The following is a 17,607-nucleotide window of genomic DNA, read 5'->3' on the forward strand; positions in this document are numbered from 1 at the left end:
ATCAGTTTGTAGAAGCTTATTATCTAATGTCAAAAGGGTATGAAAATTGTTCATCCAAGTTTCCATATTATCTTCAAAAAACTCAGGGAGATCCTGAAAGTTTAAACTATAGAACAATTTTGAGATCAGAATCAAGGAAGAGAAAAGAATCCTCAGGGCAGAAGCATCATTCGCATGGGTACTACACAGTTCAATGGTAGCCTTGGAAAAGAATTTGGGAAGAAGATCGTTAGTGTGTCCTAAGCGCAGCATACTGATCTTAATGAAAAGGTTGTGCACTAGCTGAGGCTACTCCTATTTCTTCTTCAAAACGTAGCTTCTAAATAGTAGTACACAGTAATTTAAGTTTGAAAAATAAGTTAAAGGATATATTTTTAATTTATTCATAAGAGCTGTACTAAAAAATCCAACATATTTACAAATATTTTTTAAAAAATTATTTACTTGATACAGGGTCTCGATACACTGTTCAGACTTGTAGTGGCTCTTCCTGTCTCAGCCTCCCCAGTGCTGGGATTATAGGTGTGCCCTACCACACCCGGTTTCAGGGGCAGGTTGCCCGTGGCACCAAGGATTGAACCCAGGTCCTTGTGCTTGCCAGGCAGGCGTTTAAGACTGCTGAACTATCTCCCCAGCAGGCTCTCCAATGTATTTTGAACTACATCTGTCCAACTACTTATACACGCCTGTGTTACACCCAACTTTTTATATGCTCAAATTAAATAATTCCTGTCATGTGACATGTAGGCTGTTTCTGTTCATTATTCTAAAAGAATGAAGTTTATCTATAAAACTGCACAAACCTGTAATTTTTGCAGTTTGACACTCTAGAAATATATCAAAAACATATAGTATACTATGTGAGCTTAGGCTTCAGATTTTTTTTTTTTTTTTTGAGATAAGGTCTTACTCTCTAATTCAGGCTGGCCTCACAATGTAGCTCCAGGCTGGTCTCAAACTCTCAACAATTTTCTTTCCTCAGCCTCCTGAGAGCTGGGACTGTACCACCACATTCAGTATGGTTTTGGAAACTAGAAACACGCTATATAATCCAGATTCTGTTCCTCATAAGCTGTTATTCATGTGAAACACTACATCAAATAAATTTTGCTGATCCCCAATCTCCTAGTTATATAATATGAAAATGCCTACCTTATAACAGAGAGGATGAGAATTACATGAAAAAATATACACCAGAAGTGCTAGTACTGGGCTGGGGAGATAGCTCAGCAGTCTAAGCGCCTGCCTAGCAAGCTCAAGGGCCTGGGTTTGATCCCCAGTACAGCATGCTGTGTTGACCCTGGAACCCCAGGTGCGCTGTGCCAGCTACAAAAACCAGGCATGGTGGTGCAATGCCTATAATTCCAGCACTGGGGAGACTGAGACAGGAGGTTCACTATGAGCCTAAACTGCATAGCGAGACCCTATACCAAATAAATAAGTATTTTTAAAAATGTGCTAGTACTTTGTGTACACCTATGTAAGATAAATGTTACTTCTCATAATAGTAAGAGCTTGAACATGTAAATAAAGGTTTTTATCAATGACAAAAATTAGAGGACTTGGGGCCGGGGAGATGGCTCAGTAGGATAAGCGCTTGACTGACAAATGAGTTCAATCCCCGGTTCCTCAAAAAAAAAAAAAAAAAAAAAAAAATTAGAGGACTTAAAAGTACTCTGGTTGGGGCCAGGAGAGGGCTCAGTGGAATAAGAGTTTGCCTGAGTTCAATCCCTGGTTCCGCCCAAAAAAACAAAAACAAAAACAAAGTACTTTGGTTAAGGGCCAGCCAAATAGCTCAGTGGATTAAAGCACTTGCAAGCAGGCACAGGAGCCAGAGGTTCAATCCCCAGGCCTTTCCGTGCGGGATACGCTCCTGGGGTGTGCTGAGACAGTGACTGAGACTGGGCGTGGTGGCTCACACCTGTAATCCTAGCTGTAAACAGGGAGTCCAATCTAGTAGTGAGACTCTGAACACCCTGTAGACCCTTCCCTAAAATACAGGGGGGAAAAAATAGTACTCTGGTCAAGATTTTTGTTACTAAAAAAAGTAAAAATTTCTGCCAATCCAATAGGTGAAAGGAGAAGTGACCTCGCTCTAATTTTTAAAAAGAAAAATGTAAGCTGGATATGGTAGTGCCTGCCTATAGTCTCAGCATTCTGACAGAGTGAGACAGAAAGACAGCAATTGCAAGGCCAGTCTGGGCAACTTTTAGCAATATAGAAAAAGAGTATCTTGAAATTTAAAAAAAAAACAAGAAAAAGATAGGGATGTAGTTCAGTGCAACAAACCCTGGGTTCAATCAATACACACATACTATCAATGATATATGAAAAGCTTTGTACCCACTCTTTATAGCTAAATATCATAGGATTGAATTTAGGAACGCTGAGTGAATTACACATCCAGCTCCTTTTATTATAAGACAGTGCTTCACTAAGTTGCCCAGGGTGACCTTGAAATTGTGATCATCTCCCCTCACTGCCTGAGAAGCTGGAAATACAGGTGTGTAGCATCATGTATGGCCCCAACTCATTAGCTCTGTGATCCTGAACCCCTTTTTCATTACTTGAAAAAAAAGCGTTTTCTTTCAATCTTACTGAATTTTTGCAAAACCATGACCCTGACTAGAAATGCAGCCTTTGCAATATAAAATGATGTAAATTAAATTTCATACATGGTCACATCAAAATGTGAAATTTCCTAAAAAAATAAGAAAATTTCTTTACAAAGACAATGTGAGTAAAGTAACATGATACCTATGAGTTACATTTAAATAGTCCTACAAAAGTAGGGGGCAAATTAAAAGAACAGAATGTTGGTAATTGTTAAACTTGTATAATAAAGTTCTTTATACCATCATGTCCATTTCTGTTTAGATTTGAAAGTTTATTTAAGCAACAAAAAATACTAATTTTAATTAATTTTAAAATATCACCCAGATATTATTTCATACCTTAAATAGATTTGTCAAAGGCAAAGCAAAGGCATCCAGAACAAGTTTGATTTCCGTCCATAACTCATTTGACTTAAACTCATGACGATATCTAGAAAATTTAGGCAAGTTCAGAAGATTTAATGCTACGGCTTTAAGGACAGATGCTAATTTAACAGCTATAAACACATATCTCTGATCATTGGATTTTTGAAATTCAAAGGGAATTCTTGGTTTTCTTCATAAATGAATCAAGACTTCATAAGCAATAGGGCAATGAGATGAAAAACACCCTACTTAAGAAACAAAGAGTTCTTACAACTTTTATAAAAACTGAGAAGCTTATGTTGTTAATCCAGCTGATCACATTCAAAGCAGTAACAATGGTCATAAATATAACTATTCACATAAGCAAATACAATAGAATAATACACTAAAGGAATATATCAGTACCTTTTAAATAATGAATGTGCTGTACGAAGGACTCCATTAATAACATGGAAATCTCCACTCTGAAAGCGATTCACCATTTCTGTCAATAAGTCAGGCCATTTCTGAGGGAAATCTTCTCTGCCAATAATGCTAATAGCGTCGCTCAACTAGAGAAGGAAAACCTTAATTAGGTAACAGAGCAGGCTTACAAAGCAGCCTACCTAGAAAGGAGGGATACATTACCTGCTTCTGAATTTGCTCTGGGCTACTAAGCATCAAATGCACTATATTGGCTTTAATGGCTACTCGATCGGCTTCACAAATTTTATTTGGTTCATCTTCAACCTAAAAGCAAAATAATAGTAATATCAAATCCATACTCTTACTCATGTGGGTATGTAGAAAAGTGTTTTTCACTTTTCCAGTGTTCTTAACAAAGACCAGAAGATGGACATTCAATTTCTACATGAATGGGTTGCTGATTTCATTAATAATCAGATGGATTTCTGTTACAAATACCCGCTGATACCTATGTTTAATTGCCATTCAGTCTTCTCCTGCATGAGAAATGTCTGATGGACCTGAGCTCAGTAAATAAAAGGATTAAAAAAAAAAAAAAAAATCAGATGGAAGAACCTGTTCCCCAAAATAATGCAATTCCTTCCCATGTGTAAATGATTTACATATATATGAATGAGGACTTTTAACTTCCAGGTGCTGATGAAAATTTTACTTTTGGACTGAGTATGCAGCTCAGTGGCATAACGCTTGCCTAGGGTCCAGTCATCAGCCTTGCACGCACACAAAAAAGAAAAACTCAGTTCTATATGTAAGCTAATCGGAACATGGTTAAAAATCATAGACATGCTACTTAATCCATAATCATCTTTTAAAGAAAATTTTTAATTTTTAAAAAATTTCATTCATTTGATACAGGGTCTTGCTATGCAGTTCAGACTCATAGTGATCCTCCTGTCTCAGCCTCCCCAGCAATGGGATTACAGGCATGTACCACCATGCCCGGTTTCGGGGCCAGCACGGCATGCAGTACCGGGGACTGAACTTGGGACCTTGTGCTTGCCAGGCAGACACTTAAGACCACTAAGCTATCTGCCCAGCCCCCATAATCAGCTTTAAAAGCTTCATTTTAATGTCACCTAAAAGCAAAGAGTACTGCTATGAACACTTTTTTATCTTTACTACTTAAAATATATCACCCAAAGAGGTTCTATATGTCTCTCTAGTTTTATAAATCAAGATAAAAGGCTAACAGAAAAGATCAGATTTTAAGCAATCTAAGTGGGTAGCAGAGGGATGGATTTTTAAAGCAGCCTTTCTAACATTTACCAAACTGCGTCTTCATCACATGTGGTAAAGCTTTAAAAAAAAAACAACAGTATTTATTGCTTATGGAATCATGAAAAATATTTTGGGAATAGGGTCTCACTATGTAGTTTAGGGTGGCCTTAAATTGACTACGTCATTCAGGCCAGCCTCAAACTCATGGTGATCCACCTGCCTCAGTTTCCTAAGTACTGGGATTACAGGCCATGCACCATCACATCCAGCTAAAAGATCTTAAAATACATATTGGAGCAAGTTTCAAATTGATGTTTCAGAAAAACTGGTGAATGTTGTCAACCTTAATGTTTCCTATAGCATTACTATTATCATTATTAAATAATTCTCAGGGTTTCTGGTGATACTGGGGCTTGAACACATTTTGCAAGGCAAGCACTATGCTGCTGAGCCACATCCCCAGCCCCTCTCAGATTTCTTTTATCATAAACCAAGATTTTTCAGCTGAGCATAGTAGTACATGCCTGTAAAACCAGCATTTTAGAGGCTAAGGTGGGGGATCACTCTAAGTTCAAGGCCAGTATGAACTACATAGTGAGACACTGTCAAAAGAAAATACTAAATAAGATTTCTCAACTTCAGCATTACTGATATCCTGGAGCAAATAACTCTTGGTTGCAAAAGCTATCTTGTACACTGCAGAATGGATCACAGTGCCTGATGCTCCCTCTGACTACTAGCTATGATGTTCTACACATTCCTTTGCTGGGCAAAAACTGGCCTGGCTGAGAATCACTCTCCCCAAAAGGGAAAATACCTACTACTTCTTCTTCTTCTTCTTTTTCAAATACCACATAGCTTATTTTTATGAGAACCCTAAAGTAAAAATAAAGGGCAAAATAAAAATAGTAGGAAGTAGGAAGATAGATCATTCTCTTTTTTTTTGGGGGGGGGGCTTTTAAAAAATTCAGTTTTATTACACACAAGTAAATAAATGGAAGCATTACTTGTAATTACCATATTGATTATTTACAAGTAAACTAAGAGTGGTTTTTAGAGCACCTGATCAAATTTTCTAAATGGGAGCAATGGCTTTCTCTGAAACAGTATTTTCAATGATAACTTTGTTTAGAACATTTTTTTTTTTCACAGATGAAGAAAGATAAGTCTCTTCAATCCATTTTAAGACAATAAGGTATTGAAAATAACAAAACTGATAATATTTACTTCATTTAATGAAAGATAAAAATGCAGATATTTAACATATCAATGCCATCCATACACTGCTGTGAGTCACTCTCCCTTTGGCAGCACTGTTATGTAGGGGCTTTATGCATTCATAACTTTTCTGATGACATTGATACCAACATAAGGATTTCTAATGTCCTGGAATGTTGAGAGAAAGAGAAGGGAAGGGACAGAGCAGAGAAAAGAAGGAGGGAGGATGGTAGATTTTAGATGCAAAGAAAACCTCTTCTTCAATTTAATCTAGATTTTTACCTTTGCATTTCTGTTTCTGTATTGGTAAACAGTAACTCCTCAATCTCCATGTTTAATTAAAAAAAAAAAGGCATCTAAATTAGAATGCAGAGATATTTATCCTTCATATATCTCTTATAGGGAAAATATATACTCACATAAAAATTTTTAAAAAAGTATTTCACAACTACCAGCCAAAGAATGCTGAAATTAATAACAAATCATTTGAAGTATTTCTCTAAAATGTTCTTTTTTTTATTTATAGGACATTTTCAGTAATTAATACACTAATGTTCCCAGCCCACAACAGAAATTACTTCAATTATTTATATTGTCTTCCCAGAAATACTTTTTAAGGGCCAGGGAGATAGCCTGGGGTCCAAGCACCTGCCTGGCAAGCACAAGGACCCATGGCTGACCACCAGTACCACATGCCGCGCTGGCCTTGCCCTGAGCTGAAACCAGGCGTGGTAGCACATGCCAGTAATCTCCCCTCTGGGGAAGCTGAGACAGGAGGATCATTATGAATCTGAGCTGTGTAGCAAAACCTTGTACCAAATAAATAAATAAATGATTTTAAAAAAAAAAAGGTTCTCATTTAAAAAACAAAATTCAAAAATACCTCTTAAGTGACTTAAATTTTAACTGAAATGGAGAGTAAAACTCAGTCATATACCCTCTAGTAACCAGTCATGAGGGAATTTGTATGAATTCAAATGAAATAAAGGCTTTGAAAAAGCACCTTGTTTAATTTTATCTTTCGTCTGTGCCTGCATCTTCTGAGAGCAGTGTTTATATAAATTTTATGCATGTACAGAGTACAATGTATTCACTGAATACTTACAATCCTCCAGTTTCTTTTAATATAGTTCTTGAATGTTACTGAAGCACATACTTGGATGACATTATCCTGGGACTTCTCTAGTAATGTTAAAAGCAACAGTGGATAATTCTGATTTCCTTCTACAGATTCAAGAAATTTTTCAGCTGTAAAAAAATTTTCATGTTAGAAGACTTACAATAAATACAATTTTTCCTTTTTGTTTTTATGATCCACACATTTTAATTGTAGCTTCTGCAAATAATTTATTTTTTTTTTTATTTTTTGTCTTTTTGAGATACTGTGTTGCTAGGCAGTTCAGCCTGGCCTCAAACTTGAAACAATCTTCATGCCTCAGCCTACCCAGCACTGGGATTACAGGCAGGGGCCACCATGCCTGGCTTCCAAATAATTTTTAATACATGATGTTGGCAAAGGCTTTCCTGGAAATGGTAAGAAGATTAGAGCCACTAATTCCCCTTCTCCAGGAACATATTAATTTTTTAAGCACTAATAGGAAAAAGTTGCTATTATTTAAAAATGAGGCTCCAGCCTCATTACGTAGCTCAGGTTGGCCTTGGACTCACTATGTAGCACAGGCTAGCCTCAAACCCAGTGTTTCTCCTGCCTCAGCCTTCTTCCTGAGTGCTGGGATTATAGGTGTGCATCACTACACCTGGGCAAATACTCTTTTTTCAAGCAAACTTGAAAATCTAATCTTGCTAAACAGGCTTGGATCCCCTAAAGTTAGCTGGTTCTAAATGATATTTGTCCCAGTGACATGCTATTACCATTGTTCATTTGACCAGCCACCTTCATTTATCTTCACATTTGCGGTTGAAATTCTAAGTCACATTAAGTTTCTAATGGAAACTGATCAAACTCAGGAGGGGAAAAAGAAACTAGTCTTAAAAGATATCAGCTAAATCTACTAACAGGAAGATAGAGACCAGTATCAGATTATTTAGGTTCATTCACTTAATCATTTTTTAAGCAATTACTTTCATCTTTCTGCCTTTAAATATTTAACTCTAAAGTGGGGAGGTTTTGTTTTCTTTATGTGGCATAGCAAGTTTCAAATGAAGTTTTTCAGAAAAATCAAGGGAGAAACATTCTAAACAGGATGATTTTTCCCCTTTTTTCAGAATGATTTTTAAACCTCAACTGTATTTTTTATGGCAGAAGATACCAAATAAAAGTTCTTTTGTTAAACAAAGAACACATATTATAGCAGTTTTAAGCAGCCAACCACACACCATAAGCTATGCCTGAGAATCCACGTGTAAATCTCTTTTCTTCTGAATTTACCACCAGGCAGAATGCAGATAATTCTCTCACCAGTGTTTAAAGAATGACTCACACAAAGGGTCACTTATTGTTCTTACCTGGACGTCTGATGGCAGGATCAGGATCAAGGGTCTTTTTCAAATACTCTGTTAATGTTTGTAAATTTGCATCACTGAGCTCCATTGTTATATACTCCTAAGAAAAAGAAAGAAACTTGGGTAACTGGTCACTTAGATTTAATACATTTGCATTACGGATTTTCCTCTTTCTGAAAGTCACGTATTTATTATGTTTTCAATATGGGATACAAGCCTAATTCTTAGCTGAGATAAAAGCCCAATATATGCATAGCCCTTGGAGCGTAAGACTAATTTTGTCATCCAGGCACATAAACATGGGTCAGACCCACGTTAATTCTTCTTTTTTTGGTGGTACCAGGGATCAAACTCTGGACCTTGCACTTGGAAGGCAGGCACTTATGCCACTGAGCTATCTCCCTGGCCCTCGTTAATTCTTTAGAATATTTCTGATTACGATTTTATGAGTTTTACTGTATTAATCAATGAGTACATAAAAGAAAAAACAAAATACTGGTTTTAATCTTTATTGCGCATATAAAAACAAAATTTTCAACATCAACTGGCTTTTGGTGTAGAAAGTCTAAGAAAGAACAGGAATAAATTCCCATATGAAAATACCAACAGCCCTCTACAAAAAACCCTTTACTTCAATTACCACACCTCAGGCAGTCTGCACACGTAACAGCACGTTCCAGACACATGCATCACTTACACTGACAGCACATGTCTTTTGCTTTCCTGTTCTTTTTGTAGGACACACTTGACATCTCAGTGGTCTTGCTGTTTTCTCAGGAGGTTCTTATTATATTATACAGTGTGTAGTTAACAGGAACATAAAATATCAGTAACAATTATTAAATCTTAGTATGTATTGTGTGTTTAGAATAGACATCAACATTTTCACATCAGCTGTGTACTTCCTTACAAAACTTAAAAGATAACATCAGAAATAAATTCCTATGTGAACTACAATGAAAACATCAATACAAAAATAAGTTTTGCTTGTCTTGCTAGTGTAAGAACCTGAAAGAGTAAATAAAATCTGAAATGTACAATAGATACTGTGAAAAAACCTTTTCAAAGGAAAAACTAAGATGAGAAAATGGTTGGAGAGGGGGAAGAGATATATTTATGTATGCAAGATGGCTTGGATAACTGTACTGCTGATTTCTGCTGGTTTATAGAGAGGAACAGTTGATGCTTAAAGTTTTTCTCTGGTCCTTTTTAATTTCTTGTAACTTTTAAAAACTAATTTTGCATGCTTATATCTGGTACTCTACTTTTTTTGGCAGGGGGTGGAAATGGGGATTGAACTCAGGCCCTTGCGCTTATTCCACTGAGCCATCACCCTGGCCCCTGGTGCTCTAAACAACTAATCTGAAAGCAACATTATGCAAAACAGCCACCATTGTCAAATTTCTATTGTTTTGGTTGGTGAAGTTCTGCATTATTTCCAATGTTTTGTTTTGTTTACTATCTTGTATTCTCTTTATTTTATTTTTATTTTTTGGCAGTACCAGGGATCGAACTCAGGATCTTGCACTTGCCAGGCAGGTGCTTACGCCACTGAGCCATATCCCTGGGGCCCCCTTGTATTCTCTTTAGATAATAAAGAAAAGCAGGGCCAGGGAAATAGCTCAGTAGAATAAGCGCTTGCCTGGCAAGCGCAAGGGCCTGAGTTCAATCCCCAGTTCCAGAAAAAAAAAAAAAAAAAAAAAAAAAAGATAATAAAAAAAGCTTTGCTTCAACTATCATACCCAAAGCAGTCTTCAAACATGACAACTGCATGTTCCACTCACATGTCTCATTTACACTGACAGCATTTGTGCTTAGCTCTCCTTTCCCATGGGGCAGTCTTATCACCACTCTTCTCTTCCTGTTTTATCAGGATATTCCTACTAACTTGTACAACATGTACTTTGCAGGGAGATACCAATAAAATACAATATCAAATATGTAATGACTGCTCAGAATAGACATCAACATTTTCTTTTTTTAAAGACAGTGTATGGTAATGTAGCTCAGACTGGCCTTAAATACACTATGTTGTCCAGGTTGACCTCGAACTCATTGTGATCCTTCCACCTCAGTCTTGGGAGTGCTGGGATTGCAGGTGTGCACCACTAATGTCTGGTGACATCAACATTTTCACACCAGCTATTTACTTCCCTGTATTTTTTCTTTTCTTTTGCGGTACCAGGGACTGAACTCAGCACACTGAACTTGCCAGGCAAGTGCTTATTCTACTGAGCTATCTCCCCAGCCCTCCTGCATTTTCTTATAAAGCAGTTAACATCTTTTTTTGCTTTCCTGTTGTTGTAGTACATACCTGTAATGCTGTTCCTGCCTGTTCACCTGTCAGTTCACCACTGTACCGCCAATTTTTTGGCATAATTCTCTGACCAGAAACTTTTTTTTTGTTCTTTTATAAATGATGTCTTATGAACTCCAGTCCCAATCCTTTAATTTCTCCATGATATTCCCCCCCCTTTTTTTTGGTAAACTAACAAAACTACTGAAGTCACATGTTTAGGATCAAGTAAAACACAACCATTGGCTAATGTTTTCTGTTCTAAGTGACATTATAGCTGCTGCGTAACTCATCAACAACACCTACTCCACGTTTGGTTTTGTTGTTCAAAGTTTGCATCACAGACTCCTGTTTTGCAAGGTGTCCCATCCACATTTCCATCATGGTGAAATGCTGACATCAGAAGCACCAATTTGCTTTTCTTTGCCATATAGAGTACAAGCCCAATGTTTTGTCTTTCTGAAATTCTAAGGTTGTACTATACAATTCTGTTTTGAAATTGTAACATTCCATTTGGAATTTCTGCTTCATTCCTGTGCTGGTCAACTTGTGATGTTTGCAAATTTTCCATCAACTGGAAGCTGTAAGCCAACTGTCAAATGTCACATTCAAATTACTTTGGGAGATGGAAGCAACAAGTCTGTTCACAACATCTTCGAGCTTATGATCCCTGGTACCGAAGGGGGGGACCTTTACTTGATTTATTACTGTAAGAATAAGGACCTGACAGCTGAGTTCCAGGATAAATGCCTAATCTAAAAGAGTAGTGTCTTTTAATTTGCTGTGTAAGGGCATACATTTTTATCCATCACTTTTCCATGTTTTTTTTTTTTTTTTCCTTCTTCTGTATTTTAGGGAAGGGTCTACAGGGTGTTCAGGGTCTCACTACTAGATCAGACTCATAATGATAAAACTGTTTACAGCCTCCCAAGAGCTGGATTGCAGGCACAAGCTACCACGCCCTCAATCACTGTCTCAGCACACCCTGAGGGCGCGGCCAGCACAGCAGGCCCAGGGACTGAACCCCACCCCTGCTTGCAGGAGCTTTAATCCGCTGAGCTATTTGGCTGGCCTTCATGTCTTTTTTTTTGTACTAGGGACCAAATTTAGGACCTTGCACTTGCCAGGTAGGCATTTATGCTGCTAAGCTATATCCCCAGCCCTTCTACAAGGCTTTTTACACTCCTTCGATCACCATGAGAAATTTGTGCTGAGCACAGCAGAACTATGAATGCTTTCAATTCAGTTAGTAAGGTGTGATAATAAATACAGTTTTGAATATGGCTTTAGTCTGTAGAAAATTCTATAGAACATTCTGCTTGCTGGGCATGGTGGCACTGTAATCCCAGCACTTAAGAGGCTGAGGCAGGAGGATTGTCATGTATTCAAGGCCAGCCTGGGCTACACAAGCAAAAAAAAAATTTTTTTAATGCATTTAGTACAGGGTCTATAGGCTCTCACTACACAGCTCAGACTTATAGTGATTCTCCTGTTTTCAGCCTCCCAAACTCTGGGATTACAGGTGGGCACAACCATACCCAGTGTCGCCCCAAGGGCAAGGCCAGCAGGACAAGCCAGGGATCAAACCCAAACCCGGTCCCTGTGCTCTGCCTAAGTAGGCGCCTTAGTGTTCTGAGCTATCTGGTCGGCCCTATATAAGCAAGCTTAAGCTAGCCTTCACTACATAACAAGACCCTACCTTAGAATATTTACTTGCATTTTAGCTTTGTGCATTTCACAGCATCTTGTAGCATTTCATCTGTTAAAACTTCCAACAATGAATGGCAATGCTGGCATTCTGTCCAATATGCTTCACCCTTGCCAAACCATTATTATTATTTTCACAACAGTTCTAACACTGGATAGTTCCATTTGGTTGTATGGCCATTTCAGTGTGTCAAATATGTACTCAAATTGCTGGGGTTTTTTGAAATCTGAAGTTGCTCTACTTCATGTCACAGAAACCTTGGCTCACATAGCCAATGTCAAAGTTGTTGTCACTCTCATCACTATCATACACCCACAGTACTCTTTTGTTACAAAAGCATGTATTGGTACCATAATTGGTCATCCTCATCAACCATGCATGAGTAATCTGATGATTCACTTTTGACCTCCTCCAAAACTTGCACGTTTTGTGCCCACTGCACTGAATTGGGCTGCTTCTATCAAAAAAAACAAAAGAATCCTGGAGTGGTATGGCTCTACTGAACCCTTGGTGATGCTCAGGTAAAAAAAAAAACAAAACAAAAAAAAACCAAAACAACAAACCAAAAAAAAAACCCCAAACAAAAAAACAAACAAAAACCCCCACCCAGTTAGCTGGAGCATAAAGATGAGTCCAACTTCCATTTTGACACATCCAATGTGCATACTGCTCCTTATACCAAGTGGGTAAAACACACACACTGCTTTCTGTATACCTCAGGGAAAGGTGCTGAGACACACAGCTAGGTAATATAAAACTGAAGTACAAATTTGCAGTACAAAAGTAAGGGACGGGTCTGCTGGATCCAGGGTTATACCTTAAGGATAATTTTCTAAACTCTAGAATTATATGTATCCATCAGTGAAGGTTTTGTTTTTTGTTTTGTTTTGTTTTGTTTTGTTTTGTTTTTGTTCCTTGAATGCCTTCAGGGCACTTTTGGCCAGCAGGAGAGTTGTGAGGATCGAACTCCAGCAACCTGAGGCTGACAGCTTTGTGGAAGCAGCCACTTAAAGGCCTGAGCTAGGGCCAGGGCCCCTCATCAGTGAAGTTTTGTGGCTTTTTTTTTTTTTTTCATCAGTGAAGCTTTGAATACCACTTGAAGTATGCAATCATCCTAAAGACAACTGCTTTTCCAGTGCTTTTTATTTGATACACATTACTTCAGTATGTTGTTTATGAGTATTTATTGCACGCTGTACACAAAATAACTTATTTCACTATTAATTAATTAATTAATTAGGTACAGGGTCTCACTATGCAGCTCGGACTCATAGTGGTCCTCCTGTCTCAGTCTCCCCAGTGCTGGATTACAGGTGTGGGCCACCTATGCCCAATTTCAGTGGCTGGCATGGCACGCAGTACTGGGGATTGAACCCCAGTCCCTGCACTTATCAAGAAGGTGCTTAGATTGCTGAGTTATCTCCCCAGCCATTATTTTACTTTAATTTCAGAACTTTTTATGCTTTGCTTTTTTCCCTTTTTTTCGGTGGTAGAGATTGAACCTAGAGCCTCTGCACATGATAGGCAGGTACACTACCATTAAGCTGCATCCTTAGCTCCACGCATGTTAGCTGCATAAAATTTTAATTTCTCAGCAGAGTAGTGACATGGATCTGAAGTTCCAGCTGTTTGGGAGGTTGAGGCAAGAGGATAATTTGAGCTAAGGTGTTAAAGGCTAGCCTATGCAATGAAGTGAGATGACTTCAAAAACAAAACCAAAAATGTTTCATTTCTTGTGGGTTTTACAAGTTCTTCTCATAGTTAATTTTTTTCAACCTTCATTAGCCCTCCCTCTTTTGATAATATTAAATCAGGTAAATTTACTGGTAATTTTAATCAGTCCGTCAACTATTTTCTATGTCTATGTTGTTGAAATCATGAAATGTTCACTCTTACCAGTTACTCAGGAAGCTGAGGCAGAAAGACTGCATTTGAGGTTAACTTGCCAATTTAGGGAGACCAACTCTCAAAATAAAAAGGGCTGGTGACCTGTAGCTCAAGTGTTACAGCACTAGTCTAGTGTAGGGAAAAAGGTCTGTAGGTAAGGAAAGAATAGAATAAGGGCCTCATTAGGCCTTCTGAGAAATCATAAATATAGTTAAAACCTGATGGAGAAAAAAAAAAAAAACAAAAAAAAAACTGATGGAGTGAACAATTAACAAGACAAAAGCAGGAGTTGTTAGTCTGAGCAAGAGGAAACTAGGGGTCCTAACCAATTTAGCTGTCCTTCCTACCTCCAGTAAAATGTAAAGGAGACCAAACGGAAAGGGAGCACATTACCTAAAAGTGGTACATATAGGACCAGGGATTTAGGTCAGTCTCTCAAGCATGAGGTCCGAAGTTAGACTCTTCATAACTGCCCCCTCCAATGTAGGTATATTCACATCTTTGCACTCTCACACACACATTATGTATGTACTCTCACTCTAGAGTCACTATATTACTGTACTAGATATATATGCATCCCCTCACTTAATCACTAACTTCCCAGCCAACCTATAAATCCCAGAGATAAGGCTCTAAGAAGGACAAGCAGGTGAGAAAAAAAATCAAACATCAAACAAAGGTCACCTAAGAATGTGCATGGAGGAAATGGTGCCCAGGTTAGAGTCCTGAGGCCCAGAAAATGAATCAAGCTGTGACAAATTCTGAGGTGAGGGGTACAAAAAAACTGAAAAGAGGCCAGAGACAAAGGACCTACAGGAACCCATCTTTCTCCTGGACCCCCTGTTCCCACTTTTGCTCTTGTCTTACAAATACAGTGTCTTCCCTTTTTAAAACTCATCCCTGTAACATGTTAAGTTTAGGATCGTAGTGGGCTGCACATTTCAGTAGGGTAGTAATGTGTACCCCTAGACATGTCACTAGCACTTGGGAAGTCCCACATTCAATCCCCAGTACTGGGGGGATGTGGCTTAAAATTTATTTATTTGATAGTGTCTTTCTATAAAGTTTAGACTGGCCTTGAACTCACAGCAATTGTTCTGCCTCAGCCTCCAGAGCACTGGGATCACACGGGCACAAACATATCCACAAATTCACTAATTTCTGGATGTAAAGATGACAGAAAACGATTACAGATTCGAACTTGTCATTTCTGTTGTGTCTGGAGTTCTGAAACAGCATGAAAGGGTCTCTGAAGGTAAAAACTTGATTACTGTTTGTCACAGACAGACATTTCTTTTTTTTTTGCGGGGGGGAGGGGAAGGATGGGGTACTGGGGATCAAACCCAGGAACTTGTGCTTGCCAGGCCAGTGCTTATTAAACCACTGAGCTATCTCCCTGGCCCAAGTCACAGATATCTCAAAAAGATAAATTTAAAAACTTTCTGATTATAAAGGTTAATACATATGGGTTATCACTGGACATCACACATACACCAATGTGCCTAGCTGAAAAGGCATTCTTTTTTTTAAAAAAAACAAGTATGTGTGGGGCCGGGGAGATGGCTCAGTGGATAAGTGCTTCTCTGGCAAGCGCAAGAGCCTGAGTTCAATCCCCGGTTCTGCAAAAAAATAAAAAATAAAAAATAAAAAAATAAAAAACAAGTATGTGGCAAACTCATGTGGCAGCAGAATCTGAAATTTTAATGTGGCTGACTAATAGGGGCTACCCCAGGTCCTACTGGGGATACAGTGTCTACAGCAGAAGCATCACATGAATCCCTGGCAACATCTTAAACGTTCAGAAGAGAGTCATTAGAGTGAAAGTCATTCAGGACATGTCAGAAGCTATGATAAATACACACGTTCAGGCTCAAGTCAACAAATTCTGACACTGCCAGTCCTACGGATAACCCACTACTATTATGGGCTACTGGACTATATTGGATTATTTTCCTTAATTCATGCACCTACAATATTTAAATGGCAATGGAATACCCATCTCTGACAAAACTAAACAAAAAAGGGGATATAAATGAAGGACCATTTGTATCTGTATATACAAAATAGGATAGATATACAGCTACTTTCTCTTAATTCAATGAAAAGAAAGATTTGTACTAATAGTGTTTAGATAGCATATCCTGTATGCATCTTGTACTATGAATAACCACTATGAAGACAACAATACACAACGTATTAATTATTGAAACTGTCCTTCTAATTGGTTTTGAAACTGTCTCACTGGTATTTGTTTCTCAATAAAATTAATAATAATCTTTTAAAAAGATACATGTTTAGGGCCAGGGAAACAGCTCAGCGGCATAAGCACCTGCCTGACAAGGGCAAGGTCCCAAGTTCAATCCCCCGTACTACAAAACACCACCATCAAAAAGATACACGTTTATGTATACTTGTATGCAGACAGGCAAAGTACAATGAAAATCCCTCTCCAAAGTGAAGAGCATAAATGAAGTAATAAATGCAAAGAAAGCCAGCAGGGCAGTACACACCTGTAAATCCCAGCCTTCAGGAGGCTGAGGGAGGAAGACTGCCCCAAATGTAAAGCCAGCCTCAGCTATACAATGAGGTTAAGATGAGCCTAAACTACAAAGTGAGTCCCTATCTCAAACAATAATGAGGTGGAAATAAAGGAATAATGGGCTAGGAAACTAAGATCAGGTCATATAGGTTCCTTACTACTATACTTGGCTGAAGAGCTTCAGGATTTATGCATAATTTAATGAAGTAAGTTCAAATTTAAAGGAGTACAGGAACTTTGGGCTGGCGATGGTCTGTACAAACCAGGTACATAGTAATAAATTTTATATGCATTTCATTTACTTTACGTGATCATTTTACAAAAGTAGAAGAACATAGACAGGTTAACTTACTTGCTCCAACTTACACACAGTTAATAAAGATCAGATAAAAGTCAGTCAGGCTCCAACTGCCTACTCTCTTTCTGCTACCAAGCCCATTTCTTATGTGGAAATAACAAATGGGGACTGAACTACAGTGGAAGCATCAAGAACACAATCAAAAGGCTCATGTTAAAGAGAGCTGCCAGAGGAGAACTAGGAAAAGTCAAAAATGCCTCAGATTTTAAACAACACTGTTTCAAAAAATGGGGAAAAAAACCCAAACCCACAAGCCTACATCTTACACACACACACACACACACACACACACACGAACTCACAAGCATGCATAAGGCAGGATGTCCAGGATCCATAAACAATAATCAGAGTTATACTGAAATTTATCTATGTTCTTCCTTTTCATTAAAAAGTTTTTACCACAAAGGAAGTGATTTAATAGAGTCCACCAGCCATCTGTTCACCCCCTTGACCATGACCTATCTATTCTACAGG

General features: G+C 38.1%; 1 protein-coding gene across 1 annotated transcript in view; it reads right to left on the reverse strand.

The window, feature by feature from the left end:
• The window catches only part of Cse1l (chromosome segregation 1 like), a 46,983-nt gene that overhangs the window by 23,312 nt on the left and 6,064 nt on the right, over positions 1-17,607 (reverse strand). Inside the window, 6 exon segments of the mRNA XM_004648964.2 lie at positions 1-201; positions 2,955-3,045; positions 3,387-3,532; positions 3,609-3,710; positions 6,988-7,130; positions 8,349-8,445. Coding sequence (XP_004649021.1) covers positions 1-201; positions 2,955-3,045; positions 3,387-3,532; positions 3,609-3,710; positions 6,988-7,130; positions 8,349-8,433 — 768 coding nt within the window. The 5' untranslated portion in view covers positions 8,434-8,445.

This window comes from Octodon degus, unplaced genomic scaffold (assembly GCF_000260255.1).
Source record: "Octodon degus isolate 3935 unplaced genomic scaffold, OctDeg1.0 scaffold00077, whole genome shotgun sequence".
NCBI lineage: Eukaryota > Metazoa > Chordata > Mammalia > Rodentia > Octodontidae > Octodon > Octodon degus.